The sequence below is a fragment of the Pituophis catenifer genome, unplaced genomic scaffold (assembly GCF_029215685.1).
Source record: "Pituophis catenifer annectens isolate HBS135680 unplaced genomic scaffold, rPitCat1.0.hap2 SCAF_3, whole genome shotgun sequence".
NCBI lineage: Eukaryota > Metazoa > Chordata > Lepidosauria > Squamata > Colubridae > Pituophis > Pituophis catenifer.
The window spans coordinates 162,025,842-162,048,076 of NW_027256883.1; the positions used below are offsets into that span (position 1 = coordinate 162,025,842).

Genomic DNA, 22,235 nt, shown 5'->3' on the forward strand with positions numbered 1-22,235 from the left:
CTAAGAATAAAATATCTAACCAAACCTTGGCTCTACTGCAATATGACATCTGCACTGTAGAAGAACATCCTAAATCCAAATCACTGAGGATTTTTATGTAATGCAGGAAAGTTAAATTTACAAGTCTGTACTGATGATTTTGTGTCAAGCCATTTCCGAAACTATTTTATGTCAGCAAGAAAAGTAAAAAGTGACAACTTCTCTAGACATGTAATTCTCTTAGCTGGGGAATTCTGGGAGTTGAAATTACCAAATTTGAAAAACACTGGGTTAGTCTTAATTGGCTTTCAAGCAATTATTTTTAAAGGACTGTGGCTGATAATAACCATCCCTCAGGACACTGTGTAACTTGTGAAAATGGTTTTTGATTATTCAAATGTAAAACTGTAGAGTATTACTGTTTTAAAGTCTATTACAACCATGAAATAAAAGAAAGTGCAATATCATGGCCTGGATATCAGAAACAAGTGATTTTTCCAATCTAACTAATTGGCATTCAGTCAATGAAACATACCTCTCTTTGAAGCTGAATTAAAAAGGCAGGACCTAATTGAAAAAAGGAAACTGATTTAAATTGCTGGAGTTACAACCATATTTATAGTTTCAGTTGTGATCTCTAAAATTGTTTTACTGATTATATATTGGTCAGATAAATTTGTATGTTTAACAACAAAAATGAATACAAATAACATGTAGCTCCATTGAAACCTTTTGATGGGTCAGGACTCTTTAAAAAATCATCTAGGAAGTCCTGTTCATCTTGTAACAAATACAAGCTCATTAGTAATATCTGAAAATTTGCACAACAAAGTTAATTTTTAAAGCAATTCTATTTAATATTTTTAATGTCAATGTCAAAACTTACTAGAAAGTTAAACAATCCATAACTGCTTGTTTAGAAAAATGGATCAAACTAGGGTTTCTTAAAAAAATAAAAAAAAAATCTTCAATTACATTGTTGCTAGGGGAAAGATTACACTGGAGAAGATGAAGAGGTGATTACTTGCTGATCAAAACTGTTACAGGTGCTCTGGCAAACTAAACGGAACTGAACAATATGCTTGAGAAAAAGGAGAAGAGAGCAAATAAAGAGGAAGCAGCAAAGCTTAACATATTACAAAAGAAACAGCTTTGGGCTATTTTCATCAGATTCTGGTCTGCTTGTCAGGACCCACATTTTAAAAATCCAGAGGCTATAGAACAACTTTATTTTAATGCCTATTTTAAAGGCCTATCTTTGTTTACTTAAAAGCATTGGCAGGGGCCATGAAGCAACAGTAGCGCCAATCTTTGCTAACAGAAAAGAGGGGAAAACTAAAAAGATAGCAATTAAAGTTCCATCTTGGTTATATTTCATCCTTTAAGACATTTGGTTAATGATTAAATTGAAAGCCTGCAGCACATACCTATTAAAGCAATTGTGCTGACATGTTTTGAGAGGCAGACTGCCTTGGTTATTACATTTCTGGTAACGCCAATGGCAGCAACTGCCTGGTGTTCAGAAAAGGATGGGGAATCCATTGAAAGTAATAAAAACAGTGAAGGTCCCGATAGCACAGCAGTTCCTGATGGAGGATGGGGCTGGCTGATTGTTCTCAACTTTTTTCTAGTAAGTAAGAAGCAGATAAGTTACCAGTACTATGTAGTGCGTGGTTTGGTGTTGCTTAAAAGTCATGACAAATACAAAAGGCACTTGATTTTATCATGTGTGTAGAAATTTAAAAATATTGAAGAAAAAAGGAGAGGTTTTTCTCAGTTTAAATGGCCTATAACATGTCGCCAAAATCTAAAACTATATAAAGAACTTAAGGAATGGGTAAGAATTGTTGCCCCTTTGGTAAGAACTTATCAATCATTTGCAGATTTCTTAACAGAATAGAAAACATCAAAGAATACAAATTGTAGTACAAGATCTATACACTAGCATCTTTCTAGAGCTAGTATCTTTAGAATTAGTACTATGAATTTAATTGGAGAACTATTCGCTGAAATCATGTGCTGTGCTTAGCTATAATTTTGCTTGGTTTTAGCATTTAGCCAGACATTTTGGCTTATGCAGCAAACTATGGTTGAGTAAATCATGGCATATAGACTGATATGTGAATCCATGAAATTCCTGCTGTCTCTGGTAATAAGCAATTTGTGTTACTCTGAAGGACATAGTAAGTATGGTCTGTATAGAAGTTACAATTGATTTTTGGTGATGAATGTGGTATACCAATCAGGTATTCCTCTCCAGATCATGCTGAAAGCAACATCTGGAAAACTGGTGCTCTATTCCTACTGTAAAAAAATTAACATCTGGCTAACTCTGACATAAGTTTGCTTTTGGTTGTGTGTTACAGTTCCCTACAGAAAGGGAAATAGTACAGTGCCATATAGTGTGAATTACAGTAAAAAAGAGATGACAAGAGTGTGGGCAACTACTCAGTGCATCCTTGCAGGTAGGGCTACAATTAGCAGTTTAACCAGAGCTGAGCAAATGCCCTCCAAGTCATGGCTGCCATCTGCTATTTTACCAGGAACTCTAAATCAGGAGAATCCTAATATTATGAGCTGGTTTTCTCTGAAGGAGCACAACTTCAAGAATCAAAGATGGTATAATCCTGACGTCACTAGGCTTCTGAGTGAACAGCCACTCACCTCTTGCTTGAGTCTCACCCTGCCTGCAAGCACTGAATCAGGACATCTCCCATTTGGCCCAAGGAGGAGATATACAATTAGGTATTATTAATATACCTAATACCCTGTTTCCCTGAAAATAAGACCTATCCAGAAAATAAGCCCTAGCATGTTTTATGTGTGTGCCTAATATAAGCCCCACTTAAGAGCCTGTGCAGCTGTCCGGCCACCCATTCCATCTGGTTGCTTGCAATGCCACGGCCACAAGGCTGGGTGGTGGAGCTGCCCTATGTATCCCACACTGGCTTACCTCAGGGCCCCCGTAGCCAGGCCATCCACGCCCTGACACCTGCCTTGTGGAGGCAGCACTAACAGCCATGTGCAGCAGGAGCCCACATGGCCACCGGCCCACTTCTGCTTGCTCACAGATGCAATGGAGCAAGAGGCTGAGCGGTGCAGGTGCCGTGGTCGCAAGGCAGGTTTCGAGGCATGGATGGCCTGGCTGCAGGGGCCCTGAAGTAAGCCGGTGTGGGGCATCTGGGGCAGGTCCACCCCCTGCCTCACCTTGTGGCCATGGCACCAGTGCGTAACTCAGCCTCCTGCTCCGTTGCGGCTGCAAACAAGTGGCCCAGTGGCCATGCAGGATCCTGATGGATGGGGTTGCCAAACTGCTGCAGTGAGGCAAGGCAGATGTTGGGGCATGAGTGGCCTGGCTGCGGGGGCCCTGAGGTAAGCCTGTGTGGGGCGCTTGGGGCAGCTCCACCCTCCCCTGCTTCACAGCAGTGGCACTGGTGCACTGCACAGCCTTCTGCCCCACCATGAACAAGCAGAAGTGGGTCTCCCGTACATGGGGGGGGGGGAAATGAGGCACTTCCCAAAAATAAGCCCTAGTGCTTATTTTGGGGCCCAAAAGAAAATAAGAACTGGTCTTATTTTCGGGGAAACACAGGTACCTCATCTCTCACTTTGAACTAAGTGATGACCTTTCCCAGACACTTTACATAGATGTAATTGTGTCTGTGATCTGTGGCACATCCATTCCCCAATTGTCAGATTCATCCAACTGTAAAGTAGCAGTATCCTAAAAGAAAGCCAATTCCAAGCTTTCACAGGGGATTCAAAAGGATACTGGAATCCATAACACTGAGGACTGCCGATGGGCTTTGTCAAAAAGCCCAAATATTTTGTGTGATATATCAGAGAAACAGAAGAAAAGCAGAAAGCTGTGTACGTCTGAGAGAAAAGTGTGGGGAAGGGCAGAGAAATATATGAAGCAGAACTGAATGCAAAGGGAGAAGGGTATTATAGCACTCTCCCACACCAACCCAATGGCATTCTTGATACAATGGATTGTTTAGCAAGCTTATCCAAAACTAAATAGTTCTATTTAACTCAAAATAGTTTCTAAAAGAATAGAAACCGACCACTGCACAGTCTGCACTCTGCATCCCTGTAATGTGGGGTTTTGCAGCAAGGGAAATGTTGCTGTTTAGAATTTTATTAGAAGCACACAACTGCTAGACAATGCCAAGAAAAGCCTAGGCTGTATAGGTTTGATGGGTTAGTTGAGTTGGAGGTTGATTTTATTGTAAAGTGAAAGCCAAAAAAGCTCATCACAGTTCTTTCTCATCACAATCATGTTTCTCAGGATATTTTTTAATGGCCAACCTTATCCTATGGTGACAATAGCCATTGTCAGCCCAGTGCCTAAACCACATCCCTTTCTGTGTTTAGAAATGGGATTGAAAATGTTCTGCCCTATTGTGGGCCCACCACCAGCAACACTGACCCTGGGTCAATTCTATAGTGACAGTTGGGACAGTCTACTTGGTCGCTAGGTGCTTATGATCTATTTCACATTTCCTTTGTTTTTACAGATTTGGGAAGGTTGTAAATGTGAGGATTGGTTGCAAAGTTACTTTTTCATCACCATCACAACTGCAGACAGTTGTTAAACAAGGACTTGTTATTATTGTTTATAATGTGTATCCAATGCTTCTTCCAGATATATTTTTCCTTTTTAGCTTAAGTTCTGAGGGCATTCCATTTTTGAAAACATAGATTTGACTTCTCATTATATCCAAATTCATCTCTTCTGGTGATCATGGCCAAACCGGGACTCCTCAGCCTGATCTTTATCACAATTTTGTATGAAAATTTTGCAGTTTCCTTCCTTCTTCTGTTCACCATCACAAAAGTCTGTGATGTTATTAAGGCTGACAGATCATAGCTCAGCCAAAGTAGTCCAAAACATGAAATTTATGTTTTAAAAATACTTCATATCACCATTATTTGAGCAAACACGACAGGTTTCAAAATATTCATGATAAAACTACAAGCTTTCAGCAAAGGTCACCCATTCCTCTTCCCTTAATTTTTTTTTTCTCAGATCAGTTACTAGATGGACTTTGTTGAGTCTGACGTGATGCCTAGTTTCATCCTCTGATCTTTAAACGTAACACTGCAGAGTTTCACAATGGAGTGCCAATTAATACTCCATTTTGCATTTCAATTAATATGATACTCATGATTTTTATAGGTAAATGTATTTGTAATTGGAACACTGAAAAACTTTGCCATTTTCTTTGTGGCTTTTCAAGAAGACATTGGTGGCTCTTCTGAACATGTCAGTTGGATTGGCTCCATTATGTCCTCACTTCGATTCCTAGCAGGTTAGTATAATATTGGTTTAAATGCACTTGACTGGACTGTGTTGAGATTATGTCAGTGTAAGGCCCATTCATGATTGGTGTCCAATTTGCGAAGTCTTGCCCCTAGAGCTGGGGGGAAGGTGGTACTCTTATTCAGAATGCCAACTGTGCTTGGAAAGCCTAACCCCAAACCCCCTACCTATATCTGTGAGTTAAAACTATTTACCCATCTTTTAGTCATTTGCCAATCTGGTTTACTGACCATAACTCACACATTAGAGTTCTCATGTGTAGTTTTCATAAATCAAAGTCTTTATGAAAACCATTGTAAGTTTAATAAACAAAAATAGATAGTTTGGTAATTCCTTAAAGCTTAAATATTTTCCCCTCGGTGTTTTCCGTCCCAGAAGTGGTATCTATTTCTCGAGCTATCATTAATGCCAATTTCCATCTGCTCTGTTCCAGCACCTCTGGTAACTACAGTGTGTGAAATGCTAGGAGAACGGAAAACTTCCTTGTTAGGGGCTCTCCTGGTTGGTGCTGGTTTTCTTATTAGCACACTGGCCACAAGTATTCCTTTTCTTTGGGTCTCTATGGGACTCCTAACAGGTAAGCGTACCATGTCAAGTATATTTAAGAAGCCCCTCCAGAAACTTTCCAGAAATTGAAATTATACAGGAAGATATTGTGTATCACCTGCTCATTGTCGAAGGTTGGATTTTCTGGGCATTTTCATAATGCTATTCCCTATCAAAAAGACCTGTAATCTGTTTGGACTGGCAGTGCTGCAAAACAGAAAAGGAAACCCCTCAGTTTAGTGGACTGTTCAGAGAGAAGAGGAATCCATTAAATGGTGAAAGAGATATTTCCAGCCCAAAAATACACTTGGCTTTGTACTTCAGGAAAGGCAGAGAAAGGAATCAATGTCAGATGCTGCTTTTAGCCAGCTGTGTTAACTATTCACATCATCCTTAATCTTGTTTCTGCCTGAATTTTGGACAATAACAAGATCCAAAAAAAATTGTGCATTAAATCCACGCTGCTAAATTGAGGCTGTTAAATGGAATACTACTACAACTGACTATTTTAAGTTGATGTTCTGTCCTTAAGTAATTAAGGAATACTTAAAACCATGGTATTTAATTTGTTCCTTCCTGCATCATCTTTTGAGGAACATGAATAATTCCTTACCTGAGGCAAGGCCAGAGAGTACTCAATCATACTTCTTTACATTGTCCTTAAAACTTTAAAAGTTCTTGATTAAATTGAATGCTTGTATTGGAGACAGATACAAAGATAAAATACTACAAAAGCTTTTGTTATATTGCTACTCTTAGAAATATATTCTTACCTTTATATCACTTCACATTAAGAAGCTGGTCAGATATTTAACAACATTGCAATATTATATAGAATGATGGCATGATGCTGATTCTGATAAGGCAATGATTAGCCAGGGTTTTAAGGTTTCCATGTTTGTTGTATGTATTTTGTTTTAGAGAAGATTAAGCCTTTGACATAGTAACATCATATCACAGAATTATGGTCCCTAAATGTGTACTATGTCAGCAACTGAGTTACTCTTTTTTTACATGACATCATTTCAAATTAAGGATTACTGGATTCAAAATAAATTTACCAAACCTCAGACTAGACATCTGTCTGGAAAATTCTGTATGGAAATTCTAGAATGCAACATAAGCAGTCAACAATCCAAACTTTTTTTTTTCTTTTTTTTCCAACAACATCATTGGAAGTAATTATTTATCTTGTTATGGGGAAAAAAGTAAAGACTAAAATACAATTGCTTCAGAGTTAAAAACTGTCCACCTGAAATCATTGTGTATTTGTGCGATTCACTACTTGTATTCATGAAAGGCTGTTTAATTAAATGAAATAAAAATACATTCCTATAGAAGATTCTGCCTCTGCTCATGATGTTTTCTTTCTTTAGGGCTGGGTTTTTGTCTGTTATATCAGATAGCTGCTGTCATGGTAGTTAAGTACTTCAGGAGATACTTGGCTCTAGCCAATGCAATTGGCCGCTCGGGAATGGGGCTGAGTGTTGTGCTAACACCACTTGTTCAATTCCTGATAGAAATGTATGGTTGGCAAGGTTAGTCATCTTCATTTCTTATATCTTTACACTGTTAATATGTGAAAGTAAGTTGATAAACTTAAAATGACAGTCAAATAATAACGGAGCTCTCATTCTCTTTCAGTCATTCAGTTTCCTCTGAGTTTCCTCTCAGTGAGATAAATGAAATGAGAAATCTGCTTTGTATCCTTTTGATACAAAAGGAAAGATACATTGTGCTTTAGATTTTCTATTTTAATTGCTCTGAGTTTCTGACAGGACAATTTTAGAAAAAGTTATAGAAACCAAGTTATTGCTATTCATTTGTCACCTCAGAGACACACGGGAAACAAATACTGCCAAAATAACATTTGAGAGATTAAAACAGAGGTTCATTTTAAATAGCTAGAAAACATTTTTTTTCTTTTAAATTTCACTTATAAAATATAAAAATTAATACTGGCCTAGGGTGTTCATCAGTATTATTGGGAGGGGCGGGAGGGGGACATCTCGGAAAGATGGGCAATCTCTGATGATTGTCAAATGCATTATTATTAATATTGTTATTCACTTAAAGTGATATTTACCATATCTACTAATGATGGTCAATTTTATCTTTTTCTTTCAACAAGAATAAAAGCTTTAACATAATTTCAAGCAGTGCTGAAAGTAGATTCCATACAGCATAGGGAATAAGGAAATTGTTGGATACTGCTTGAAAACTACCAAAATAAATAGCCCTGAACAGGAAAATTTATCCAGATGTTAATTAGTTCTGTGACTAATGATTTTTTAAAAATGATTTTTAAAAATACCTTTTCCCATTCATTCAGGTTTTTTATTGATATATGGCGGCATCATATTGAACCTTGTACCTTCAAGCCTGCTACTACGGCCAGTTTATAAGAGAAAAACTAGAGACATAGGTCCTAAAAGTGAAGGCCAAATAGTTCTACTAAGTATGTTTCCAGAGACTTTCAAAGGCAGTCTAGATAAAATCTGCACCAGAGAATTGAACATTCTGGATCGTCCTAATCAAGAATGTGTTAAATCAGACAACCTACAACAGTCTGATAATTTAGCCCCAATTAACTACAAGTTTTCTGAAACACCACAGAAAAACAGTTGTATGGACTCCTACAAGAATGATAACCAAACTGGTGATCAAAGTTGCATCCAATCAAATGAGGAAGGAAAATCCAGGGTACAGCCTTTTATCCAGAAGCAATGCCATCTTGTTGTTTGTCACCTAAAAAATCCCTTTTTCTTTATTTTCACGTGGTCCTTTCTCTTCAGTCAGCTTGCCTATTTTATCCCAACTTTCCACCTTGCAGCCAGAGCCAAAACATTGGGTATTGACCCAATGGATACTGCTTACATCATATTAGTAGCTGGTAAGAAAAATCTCAAACTTTTAAAATGTTTCTTGTAAAATGTCACCATTACCTATCAGTGCAAATCATGATATTAATTATGTAATCACTAATTACATATGGAGCATATCAAAATGTATAGTTGTTTATGGTTTAAAAGTCGACTCAAAAGAAATCAAGGCATGTGTGTTGATTCAAATTCAAAACCTTAACTCCATTATTAGATGAATACTGAAGTGAAGAAGAAATTACAACATAACACTGGAAAAAATATTTAATATATAGCTTTATGAAATGTGGTTATGCTGTAACTATTAAGACCTTTTATTCAAAGGCATACTTCTAAAATTATGTATAGTTTTGGAAATCCATTTTGACAACAACAAAATATGTTCTTATATTTTATTAGCTTTAAAAAAATCGCCTCAGTATAAAACTGCTTCCATCTTTATTACATATTTTTCTTAAGAGATAAACCAATAGTTAAAATAACTTTATTATTCATTTTCAGTTTAAACCAATCCTTTAAATTTTGCTTGAAAACACTGATGTGGAATAGGGGTTAAGAAACTGAGGAATCAGACCCAAATCCACTTGAAACCTGATGTTGGATACTCTTGAAGAAAAACCAAGCAGCTTATGTAGCAAGAGAACTTACCAATGGGCAATTTGGGGGATGGACAAAGTTAAGGGGTATTACTCCAGATTCTAAACTCCAATTTCATTTAACAAAGCATTTTGCCATAAAATTACTGACCAGAGCTTGTGAATAAGCGTAGAGTTTAATCATAGAAGAAATGTTTAGAATTCTCAGATATGAATATATCAGATAGAAACAGAACTTCAGCTCCATATGCCTAACAAAAATAAAGCAAAAATGTAGTATTCAACATTCATATAATTACATGTACTGGGCTTCAATCAATCGAATGTGGAGCTGAAGAAAAAAAGAAGGGGGGAAAAAAGAGTCTTCTAATGGTGAAAAGATGCTCCACTACAGCATCCAGGAATTTTTCATACAGCGTACTGGGCAATTTTTGAGACATGTGGGAGAATGAGAGTCATCAGGAATTTGGTGTTGAATCTTGATAATGATAGAACTGAAAATATAAATGGATGGAAGACTTACCACTCAGATAAGAAATCTGACAAACGAGGCCACAGCCAAGCAGCATGAGCATCTACCAGCAAGTCTATAAGTAGTATAGAAAAGGATATTTTGCAGATTATTTTTGCTTCATGTGAATTAGAATAATCTGGTTACCCTCAGACTTGGAATGACAGTTTATAAACCACTTTATAAATATTTACCATATGGCTCTTCACAGTGTTTTGCAGCATGATTCTTTTTCTGTTTATTAATGTTTTAATTAAAATAATACAAAATAAAATTAGGGGGAGCACAAAATCTGATACTAGGACCTAGATATTATTGCTAGATATATTTATGTCCATTGGTGCTATATTGATGACTTAGGTTTTAGAAATTTACAAAGAGCCAGTTCTGTCTTTTTGATCCTTATTTAGCACCCAAAGAATTCTGTTTTAGAAATCATTATGTGTTTTTGTTCTGTTTTCTTTTAGGGATAGTAGAGACAGTCAGTTTATTGATCTCTGGCTGGATTGCTAATCAAAACTGGACTAAGACATATCATTACCATAAAACATACCTCATTCTTTGCGGGCTCACTAATCTGCTGTGTCCTCTGGCTACAACCTTCCCATTACTTATGAGTTACTCTGTAACTTTTGCCATTTTCAGTGGTGGATATCTTGCACTGTTGTTTCCTGTGCTGGTAAGTGGAAAAAAGTAATTGAACAATGAAAATATTAGAACAGTAGCACTTTACATTTCCAAATGATGAAATTTGCTTCAATTCAGTCAGTGCTAGAGAACTGGAGAATTGCATGTTTCAGGCCCAGTCAGAAACATGGATTTAGAAGGCAGAGAAAGAACTGCACAGAAACACTGAAAATATATTTTACTGATCCTAATTTATTATTAATTAAGCACTGATCTGCACTTTCTTGGGGTTTTTTACCCTTGAAAACATTTCACTTCCCATGTAAGAAGCTTCTTCAGTTCTAAGTCAGAACTGAAGAAGTTTCTTGGATGAGAAGCAAAACATTTTCAAGGAAAAAAACCCTCAAGATAGCTGTCTTTTAGAAAAGCATCTTTGGGACAAGTGTGACCTGGATGATTGGGAATCTCTGTAGACACTGATCTGCACTATCTTAGAGCCAATATTTTTATTAGGTTACTGCTATTTTAAGAGCCAGTTTGGTGGAAGGGTTAAGGTACTAGGCTAGAAACCAGGAGACTGTGAGTTCTAGTCCTGCTGGGAACAGTCTGCTGAGGAAGATGGTAATGGTAAGCCACTTCTGAAATCTTGCCAAGAAAACTGCAGGCACTAGTTCAGACAGTTGCCAGGAATTAACACTGACTCAAAAAATGCTGTTTTTAATGTTACATATTTAACTTTTAACTATTAGGTTTTAAAAGAAAACACAGCTCCAGACTGAAGATATGCTATTGCTATTTCTTCAAATTAATTATTCATTTACCATATTTGCATTCTCCTAACCTGAGTTTCCTGGATTGTAATCCTCTTCAACCCACTCACAGTATTTCATATTAGTGCACTGAAACAAAAAACAATGCTCATTTTCAATAAATAGTTCATAGAGAGTAATTAATAAGAAATATTTATGGAAAGCTAAACCCCTAAAATATATTTGGACAACTTAACCTACTTGATTTTCAACACTGCCTAGAGTCAATGACTATATAAATTTGATAAATACATTTTAAAACATTTATGTCATTGACCTTTTATCTTCCATCTATACTTTTGTGGAATGAGACTTATTATACTTATAAAACAATAAGCAAAGATGTAATACCTCTGAAATGTAGTCAGGTGTCAGGGACTTCATTTCCTGCTTTGAAAGCTGCTAGGCATATTTGACTATTAATAGACAAGCAGCTAGAATGTGATCCCAAATCACATAACACATTGACATTGTGGTATAGTTCAAATGTGAAATTTATCAGAGAAGTTGTTTTGGAATAGTTGGGCTAACAGGAATTAATATTTAAATTTTTTGTTGATTTTTAGTGGCTATTTAAAATTTTTTGAGATATTGTCTTTTGAGTTCAATTTGCATTCAACATATACTTTGTACTATGTAAAACTGAAACCTGTATTATCAGTATCACCAGGTTGCTTTGGCAGCCTCCAAGGCATCTGAAATTTTAGCTTCTTTAAGAGATGCTGTTCATAAACTGAAACCAACAGTTCACTTTTATACAGTATTAAAATGTGCACGTGTATGAATGCTTAACAAGGGAGAGACTTTTTTTGTCTTTTAATGTTGGCAATGTAAGAAAATTTAAGGTTCTTTAACTCATATGATTTAGTTTTGCTCTGTTATAGCTATATTATAATTTTATTAAATTACAACAAAGGTATCTATAGTAATATAAAAACATGGCTTTATCAAGCTTAGAATACAACAAATATCTCTCCGTGTGTGTCTCTCTCTCTCTTCTCTCTCTCTTTCTCTCTCCATGCACTATAATAAATCTGTTTACTTGTCTATTGAATAATAAATACTGGTTCCTTTAATAGGTAGATCTTGTAGGTGCAGCCAGATTTCACAGTGCCTTGGGAGTCGCTTCATTCATTGCTGGGTTTGGAGTTATTGTGGGACCTCCTATAGCAGGTAACATAATTATCATTTTCTTTCCTTGAAAAAATAATTCTTCTAATCGTACAGTGCACTGCATTTTTCTTTCAAAATACAAACTATAATGTGACTTATATATGCATTTTACATTTAGGAAAAATCCTATCAAAAGTGTAAACAAAGTATCTGTGTAGAATTTGGCAATGTTGTACTTGTTACATTTCATATTTAAATATTCTTCTACTTTCCCTCATTTCATCACCCTTAAATCTATTTCTAGTAAAGAGCAGAGATTTCTTTCTGTTCATAAAATGCCAGATATGCTGATCGGTCTGTGTAAAGAATAATAGCAGAATGTATCACCCACAATTACTAGAGACAAGAAATCATTATCTTCCTTATTTCTTCCTCAATCACTTCTTGTAGTAAAGTTATCTTTTCTTACATTATAATTTTCTTTTAAACTTTTGTTAATAGATATCAGAGCATTATTCCTTTCTACTATTATAAGATTACCTCCTTGTAGGTCCAAATGAGTAGCTTAGTTCCTCAAAAAAAAAAACCTTATGGGCGTACACACAGCCAAAATCTGTATTTTAAATATCTGTCAGCCAAACAGATGCATCACTGAAATTATGAAAAAAGAGTTGAAAGTCAAGGTAAACTACATAGATAGATTTTAACTTCTTTGTTTGGGGTTAAGGATAATACTTTTCAGTCTTTATGGTATTTAAGCCATAAAGATTATTCAGTTGTAAAAGGCTGTGAAATTCTGTGATTTTCACAGAACCAAAGGAGGTTCTACAGCTGCTTTTACAACAGAAAGAGGGGTGCCTCCAAACATTGTAAAGCACACCTTATGAACCCTTTGCACAGCCCTAGAAATAATAATTTGAATATAAAATATTTGTCAGTTCTTAATTATAAAAGAAAACACTCATGTTGTACTACAGACAATGCATTTCTTTTATAAAGGCAGCAATGAAGGTAGCTATTGTTCAGAATAGATATCCTTTGGGAAAGATGTTGATAAGTGGAACATGAATAAAGAGTAAGAATAAACATGCTACAGCACGAATGCTACAGCTAGACCAAGTTGTTTACATCTCTCTCTCTCTCTCTCTCTCTCTCTCTCTCTCTCTCTCTCTCTCTCTCTCTCTCTGTGTGTGTGTGTGTGTGTGTGTGTGTGTGTGTGTGTGTGTAAGAGGCAGATGGGGGGGGAGAAATGTGTGTTTTTTGTATTCATACAAGTATTTTGTATTAATAGAAAAAAAGACCCGATTTGCTAAACAAATGTTTTCTTCGGCTACACTAACAGTTTCACTGTCTACTTTCATGCTAGCCCAGGCTAAATAGTTACATTTATCCAGTTTAGACCAAATGTAGATGAAATACAATCCTTGTTTATATTTCTAGAGCTGAATTAGGATCTTACATTTCATTTGAGATGACACGACCTATGTGGTAAGGGAATTAATTAAAAGGTTTATTTAAAGCTATTGTAATGGAAGCTCAAAAGCCAATGACACAATTTAACAATCTAAGGGAAACAACAATGTTAAAATTTTATTTAGCACCCATGAGGAAAATAAGGAAAGGATTCAAGTTTTGATAAAACCAGTGTCAGCCGATGAGGAAAAAGGAAGAAAATGTTTATTGAACTGAACTGGGAATAGGAAATTAACCAAAGAAACTTAATACCTTTGTAATAGAAATGCAGAAAGAGGATAGGGAAATTGTACAGGTTCTACCTGGAATCTTTGCATCAGTCTTCACTGTGAAAGATGTTAATGCAGGACCCACACCTGAAGCATATTCTAGGGAATGGGGCAGGGACTGCCTCTGAAGAGCTGTGCCAAATAGAAAAAATGTAAGAGGTTTTAAAATTAACACATTAATAACTACATGACAACATAATTCTTGAAGAACTTCTAGTAAATAATTAATTAAATTTAAATGTGTTAACATTTAAATCTAGTTTATTAGCTCTTCCTTAGCAGCTAGCAACAAAAATGGTAAACCCACAGCCGTCTTGCTTTCTGGGGTATGGTCCCGTTGTCAGAGTGGATTCTGAGAAGTACTAGTGAGACAGGATTCATTTCCAGAAGACAATCATTGTAAAGTTTGTATGTGTTTTATATTGCAATTGTATCCATGCATCTTATCTACATAACTGGGATTAATAGTATCCATTGGATGTGGATTCAGTGATTCAAGATAGTGAAACCTAATGCAGAACAACTTTTAAAAAATGAATGCGCCATTAAACTACATGGTTATATACTTTGAGCCCGATAAAACCTACATTCTTAAGACAGTAGACGCTTAACTGCAAAGATTTTCACCTGAGGTAAACATTCCTTATAATATGCACTGGAAGTAAAATATGAACACTGGATTTATTAGGAAAAGAACTGAAAACAAAATGGCAAGTACTGTTTTTAAATAATTCTGTAGGTAACATTATTTGGTATAATCAGGATATGTTTCAGAAGGTATTTCATAGCCCTGAAAAAAACAGAAAAGAGTAAGTGAAATAATCAGAAATATGATCATGTCCGTATATACCATGTTAAGGCACTTGAAACTTCAAAAAAAGAATAGGGTCAGAATTCCATATGTATACTTGGTAAATGTGCATATTCTTTCATATCTCTAACATTTGAGTTCATTCGGTGCAAGTTATCTGCTGTAGATTTAAATTAGAAAAAAAAAACCATAGTTTAAGGCAAGGGTGTCAAACTCAAGGCCCACAGGATGCTTAGATCTGCCCACCATCTGGGCCACCCTGGAAACAGCAAACAACCGGCCCACAATGCCTCTGCCAGCAAAAATAGAGCTTGGGAGGGCCACATGCGGCCAGCCCAAGCTCCGTTTTTGCTGGCAGAGGGTTGCAGGAGACCGTTACAACTGAAAATGGAGAATCAGGAGCCCATTTTCACTGGCAGGGCTCTTGGGCTGCCACAGATGCCCCTGACATGAGTAACATGCCCCCCTGCCCCCCCCCGAGGTCAAACACAATCCTGATGTGGCCCTCAATGAAATCGACACCCCTGGTTTAAGGTACAAAATAGCCAAGCTAACAAGCAGAGGGTTACATTTATAGCCAAATTCATGTTTGAATCTACATTTTTATAAAAGCAGATAGGTATTAAGCCTTAAGGGATAAAAAGAATGTGTTCAGACACTGTTGTGTATGAGATTAATTGGAGGGGATGGATTGTTTTCTGCATACAGGAAGCATCTATATGGCTGTTATTTTAATGAAGAGAACTAGACTGTCAAGGATCTTATGATCCCCTAGTAATCCAATTCGTACATGTAATACATAGAAGCACCACATAAGTGTGAATCAATAGAAGCAAGTTTTCAGGCAGGATCTACTCCAGAGTGCTTTAAATATGAGCCATACTATTTCAATGTGGGAACAAGCCCTCTGGTGGTATATTTTAATAGTTTGCCAGAGCAAGAAAATCCTCCACAACCTAATTGCTATGGGATCCTGGGGATTTACTGTTTTCCTAAGTAACTGTGTGAACACCAATGAGATCTCACCAAATAAGAGATCAGTTTGTTCTATAAATGTTATGGGTAGGATAATAGATCATTATTATGAATTTATATACTTTTTCAAAAGATGTGTTTTACCCATTTTCAAAATTATTAATACTTAAAAGTTTATCATATTACAGAGTATTACCAGGATTCATTCTATATATATTACATAAAATTCGCCAAAATTAAAACGTCCTTATATGTGGATGTATAAGAATGTTTAGTCTGTACCACTCAAGTACTCCATAGCTCAATACTGCTGCAAAAGCCACCATCTCTTCTTTGCTGTCGAACAATGTACTCAAATGTGGGATTCAGTAGCAGATCCTAACATACAGAGATTGAGCAAGCAGAAAAATTAACAGACTGGTGAAAGAAAAATTGAAACAGATTATTATTTAATAAACATGGCATGAAGAAATATTAAAGGAATGAAATATATTTACCTTGGAATAAGACATCAGCTCCTGCAATTTAAACCAATTAAGGTGGATTAATATATAAGACATAATATTTATTGCCACTTAGGTTAAATGATGCAAACCCAGTATTGTTGAGGTATCTACATGGTTTTTAAGTGTTGCATTAGTAATGATAGGAAAAGACAACTACACCAAATGAGAATGATTTAATAACCAAATCCTGATGTTCCTCTTACTTACAGGTTGGCTGTATGATTACACACAGACATATGCATGGTCCTTCATTTTGACTGGTATATGTTTCCTTGTTTCATCCATTTCATTATTCTTGGAACCTTTAGCCCAAAAATGGAGACAAGAAAATTGAATCCACTATATAAGCAGACAAGATTCTGCAATTCTCCAAAGACTCATCTTGTAGAAGTCATAAATTTTCAACAATAAACTAATTATGGGACAGTGGCTACAAGGTGTCTTTCAAAAATATTAATATTCTGCATGCCTATAAGCTATGCTGTAATTATATATTTCTGTATTGTTGCATGTGGTCAAATAGAAGCTGCTCAGCTATTTGTTATAGATGCTTTAATTTGATTCCTGCAACCACCAAAGAGTCTAAGTGCCATGGTCAAAATGGCCTCTTTGAATTGTTTCATTTAGCAAAGTGTGTTCGAGTCTGAAAATTACTGCAGTTATCATCCAAAGCATATGGAAAGGTTAAATTAGACATCCCTTCTTGTATCTTGACAGCTGCTTGATCAGATAGAGGAACAAAATAGAGGAACAAAAGAGATGCAGGTTTAAGTATAACATCAGCTATATGTAGAACAGGGGTGGGTTTCTACCAGTTCGCCCCAGTTCAGGAGAACCAGTAGCGGCAGCAGTGGGAGGCTCCGCCCACTCACCCAGACATCATCAAAAATGCTCTGCGCAGAAGCGCAGCACGCTTGCAAAGCAAACATGCGCACCCATGCGCTACCGATAGCGAACTGGTAGCACCGGGATTTGAATCCCATCTCTGATGTAGAAACTCACATGAGGTTACTCTTTCTCAGTCCAACCTACCTCATAGGAATGTGCTGGGGATAAAATGAAGACCTATCTTCATGTACGTTGCCTGGAGTTCCTGGAGAAATAGCAGGATAAAATGCTAACCATCAGTTAATTCATATTAGCATATCATCAGTCTTCATTTAAAAATAAGCACACATACTAAAAAAATCATCCCTTGTTTTAGAGAGCAAATAAAATTATATTCTGAGAGTTAGGACAAGATCTCATTTTTGCAAAAAAGAAAAAACTTCCTCCCCATAATATCAGACCAAATAAGAAAGCAAGTTTTGTAATTCATATTCAATACCAGTAGTCCTCACCTTACAACCACAATTGAGCCCAAAATTTCTGTTGATAAGCAAGACAGTTGTTAAGTGAGTTTTGCCCCATTTTATGGCCTTTCTTGCCACAGTTAAGTGAATCAGTGCAGTTGTTAAGTTAGTAACATGGCTGTTAAGTGAATCTGGCTTTCCCATTGACTCTGCTTGTTAGACAGTCACAAGAGGTGATGACATAACTCTGGGACACTGTCCATCATATATACATCAGTTGTCAAGTGTCTGAATTTTGATCATGGACCATGGGGATGCTGCAACTGTCATAAATGTGAGAAATGATCATAAGTCACTTTTTCAGTGCTGCTGTAATTTTGCTGTAACAAATTGTTCTAAATCGAGGATTACCTGTGCATTGAGGTTTTTAGTGTACCTAGGAGAAAGGTTTGAGAATATAAGTCATTTTCACTCCTTTGATCTTACTCCAACCTTTTCCAAACAATGTCCTCCAGAAATGTCAGATTATGAGTGCCTTTTAATTTTCAACTAACATAGGTAGGATTTACAGTTCAACATCCACAAGGCCTCATGTTGGGAGATCCATGGGTACAGTACTCCAATATCTCTCGAAAGTGTGAAACTGGAGAAAGTTAGACATATTGATAGCTACCAGAATTAGAAAACTCAATTGGCTTTATGTCCAACAAGGAATATTCACCCAAAAATAAAAAAGAAAATCTTTGAATTATTATATGAATGTGCTTATCTCATGTTACAAAGTTTATATAATAGGATTGCATTTGTTCAGATCTGAAAATCATTGTAGTTTGTTACATATATATGTGTGTACTTATACCACTTCCTAATGTGTTTGAGATGAGACACAAATCTGGGGGGATGGGGGGGGAACTAAGGCTGTTATAGAGATATATACAGTGGATATAAAAAGCCTACACTCATGTGGTTGAAATGCCAGGTTTCTGAGATGTTAAAAAAAATCAGCCCCAGATACATCACTTCAGAATTTTTTCCACTTTTAATACAACCTGTAAACTGAACAACTGAAAAACAATTTTAAGTCTTTTAGGGGAGAAAATAAAAATGAAATACTTACAATAAAATGGTTGTATAAGTGTGCACACCCTTTCAGAAGTAGGGCCTTGGCTGTGTTCAGAATTAACCATAACATTCAAAGTGATGTTAAATAGTCATTTACAGGTTGACAGTACATACCTGCCATCAATTAAAGTGACTCTGATCAAGCCCATATAAAGTTCAGCTGTTCTAGTCAGATTACTATAAATCTTTATTAATTCAGTCAACTGAACATTTAAAAATGTATCACAAATATTGACTGGTGCAGATAGTTGATATGGGTTGCTGCCAGCATCTTAGTTATCAACCAAGTACCTTCTTAAGATGTACGATGTTCCAAGTAGCACAGTTTTTTGCAGTTCCGCTGGTGTTATTGCAGGAAGCTGCAATTTATTGATGTATTTTGTAAAATTCTTGGACATGATAACAAGTGCTCCGATGACAATGGGTATCACTATGACATGTTTCATTCATAATCACGAAGTTTCGATGGCCAGGACGTGATATTTCATTATTATTATTATTATTATTATTATTATTATTATTTTGACATCTGCTCAGTTGCCTCTTACAGCAGAAGCCATGGTCTGCACAGAACCTACAAAGCATCAAAGGGATCTCATTGGAAGGTATCAGTCAGGGGAAGGGTACAATTTTTTCCCCCAGGCATTGGATATACCATGGAACTACAGTGATGACAGTCATCAGCAAGTAAATAAAATATGGAACAGCAGTGACATTACCAAGAACTGGATGTCCCTCCAAACTTGATGAAAAACCAACAAGGAAACTGGTCTAAGAGGCTGCCAAGAGGCCTATAGCAACAATAAAGGTTAAAAAGGAGTCCCTGTGGATTTTACTCTGCTAGTTGTTGCCAGTTATAGGGGGCAGTACTCATTTTCATTTTAAGGCCATTGAGCTAGAGCTCTCCGAAGACATTTCCAAGGTCATGTGCCCAGCATGACATCACAGAATGCTGTTATCTTACCGAAATAGTACCTATTTCAAAGATCCGGGCTCCGCGCGACAGGTGAGCTCCCATCCTCACCTAGCTCCTGCTAACCTAACATTAAAGGAACTTCAGGAATTTCTGGAAAATACTGATGGTATACTAGATGTGACAACCATCTTCCGTATTCTTCGTGTCTGGGCTGTGGAATAGGGTGACAAGAAAAAACATCCAAACCGAGCTACAATAACAAAAACCTATTATCAAGTCTGACAAAAGCATGTGGGAAAATATGCCATGGTCCTGATGAGATCAAGATTGAACTTTTTGGCCATAATTCCAAAAAGTATGTTTGATGTAAAAACAACTGTGCGCATGTGTGGTTTTGTACACTGTACCGTGTATACCGTGCCCACAGTGAAGGATGGGGGTGGCAGCATTATGCTTTGGGGCTGCTTTTCTTCAGCTGGAATAGGGGCTTTAGTCAAGGTGGAGAGAATTATGAACAATTCCAAGTATCAGTTTTGGCACAAAAATCTTCAGGCCTCTGCTAAAATGAAGAGGTATTTCACCTTTCAGCACGATAATGACCCAAAGCATATCTCCAAATCAACAAAAGAATGTCTTTCCCAGAAGATGATCCAAGTTCTGGAATGGCCCAGGAAGTGCCTGGACCTGAATCCAATTGAAAATCTCTAGGGTGACCTGAAGAGGGTTGTGCACAGATGTCCTTGCTATCTGACTGATTGGAGCACTTTTGCAAGGAGGAGTAGGCAAAATTCCCAAGGCAAGATATGCCATGCTAATATGCTCCTACCCCAAAAGTCTGAATGCTGTCATAAACTCAAAAGATGCTTCAATAAAATATTAGTTTAAGGTACACTTATGCAACCATGTTATTGTAGGTACTTTATTTTTATATTTCCCTCTTAATGATTTGTTTTTCAATTGAATTGAACAGCTTCTACCTATCTCTTCCCACTTATGGCTATATCCATGTTGCTTGTATCTTTAAAATCTATATTGTTTTTATTGTTTCCTGGTATGATTTGATTGCTTTTTAGTATCCTATGACCATCACTAAGTGTTGTAACTTATGATTCTTGACAAATATATTTTTTCTTTATGTACATTGAGAGCATATGCACCAAAGACAAATTCCTTGTGTGCCCAATTCCTTGTGTGTCCAATAAAGAATTCTATTCTATTCTTGTTTATATATTAAAGGTGGAAAAAATCTGAAGTGATTTATCTTGGTCTATTGTTGTTTTTTACATCTCACAAACTTGGCATTTAAACAGGGGTGTACAGGTAATCCTCAATTTACAAACACGATTGAGCCCAAAATTTATGTTGCTAAGCAAGACGGTTAAGTGAGTTTTGCTCCATTTTATGACTTTTCTTGCCACAGTTAAGTGAATCACTGCAGTACTAATTGTTAAATTAGTAACATGGTTGTTAAATTAATCTGGCTTCCCCATTGACTTTGTCAGGTCACAAAAGGTGATCAGATAACCCCAGGACACTGTAACTGTTATAAATATGAGTCAGTTGCCAAGTGTCTGAATTTTGTTCACATGACCGTAGGGATACTGCAAGTCCTAAGTGTGCAAAACGGTCATAAGACCCTATTGTCAGTGCAATTGTAACTTAGAACAGTTACTAAACGAATTGTTGTAAGATGAGGACTATCTATATAGACTGTTTATATCCTTTGTACTTATATCTTATCAATTTTAATCTAAAAAGAATCAGCTCATAGATAATAGGAAATATCTGTGCGTGCCTACCAATTGTAGCTGTTTTACAAATGCATTGGGCTGGAATTCCCAAGCTAACACAGCCACTGACCATATAGTTGAAATTCAACACAGGTCAATGGCTAGAAAAATAAAATAGTCAGATCTAAGATTCAATCCAGTATTATTCTTAAAGATCATTTGCTTAAACTAGGAAAAGCATTACATACTGCATGAACACATGCTTCTAAATAAGAAGTATGAAGCATGTGAAATAGGCTTTCTACTTAGTGAATAGCTTTTTCACACTGAACCAGCATAACAGATTAAATCTTGCATAATGTTGTATCAAGTTGACAGTATCCTTTTAATACTTACATTTGCTGTGAAATTTTTAGAAAAAAGTGCCAAAGTTGATGACACTTTTCTATTTGTATATTTAATGCTTCCAATTGGAATCTGAAGTACAGTTGTTTTCTTGTGTCATATGTGCTTTGTTTGCTTGGCTGGTTGCAATTGCTAATTTTCTAGCCATGTGAAGGAGCTCACTGACCAATACAAAAACATTTTTACACTCTAGCAGGTAGCAATCCCGTTGCTGCAACTGCATGTGAAAATAGTAGAATGTATTATTTTTATCTGACGGCAATATCAGTTAAAGGACCGCAGCCCTTCAGTCATTTATGGTGGTTTCTCATATGTTCAACAGTTTCTTTTCAGTTTCAGGCTTAGCT

At 36.4% G+C, this 22,235-nt stretch overlaps 1 protein-coding gene and 1 long non-coding RNA gene across 3 annotated transcripts; one reads left to right on the forward strand and one right to left on the reverse strand.

Moving 5' to 3' along the window:
- The first annotated feature begins 1,477 nt into the window (after positions 1 to 1,477).
- Positions 1,478 to 16,757, forward strand: SLC16A4 (solute carrier family 16 member 4). Its single transcript, XM_070939651.1, has 8 exons — positions 1,478 to 1,609; positions 5,162 to 5,294; positions 5,739 to 5,882; positions 7,228 to 7,389; positions 8,184 to 8,744; positions 10,308 to 10,519; positions 12,356 to 12,449; positions 16,633 to 16,757. Exons 1-8 carry the CDS (start codon positions 1,478 to 1,480, stop codon positions 16,755 to 16,757), a joined length of 1,563 nt encoding a protein of 520 aa, XP_070795752.1.
- Positions 9,154 to 14,280, reverse strand: LOC139314118 (uncharacterized). Of its 2 annotated transcripts, XR_011600174.1 has the most exons (4): positions 14,165 to 14,280; positions 11,309 to 11,366; positions 10,394 to 10,516; positions 9,154 to 9,916 (listed from the first exon to the last, which is right to left on the reverse strand). It is a non-coding gene; the product is annotated as an uncharacterized lncRNA (long non-coding RNA). The 2 variants fall into 2 exon arrangements; XR_011600173.1 differs by lacking the exon at positions 14,165 to 14,280 and having other exon boundaries at positions 11,309 to 11,539.
- Positions 16,758 to 22,235: the final 5,478 nt, after the last annotated feature.

Coding starts and splice junctions, on each gene's coding strand:
- SLC16A4 (XM_070939651.1), top strand. CDS start 1,478: ATGGCAGCAACTGCCTGGTGTTCAGAAAAGGATGGGGAATCCATTGAA. Junction 1,610..5,161: donor TTGTTCTCAACTTTTTTCTA/GTAAGTAAGAAG, acceptor TGATTTTTATAG/GTAAATGTATTTGTAATTGG. Junction 12,450..16,632: donor TGTGGGACCTCCTATAGCAG/GTAACATAATTA, acceptor TCTTACTTACAG/GTTGGCTGTATGATTACACA.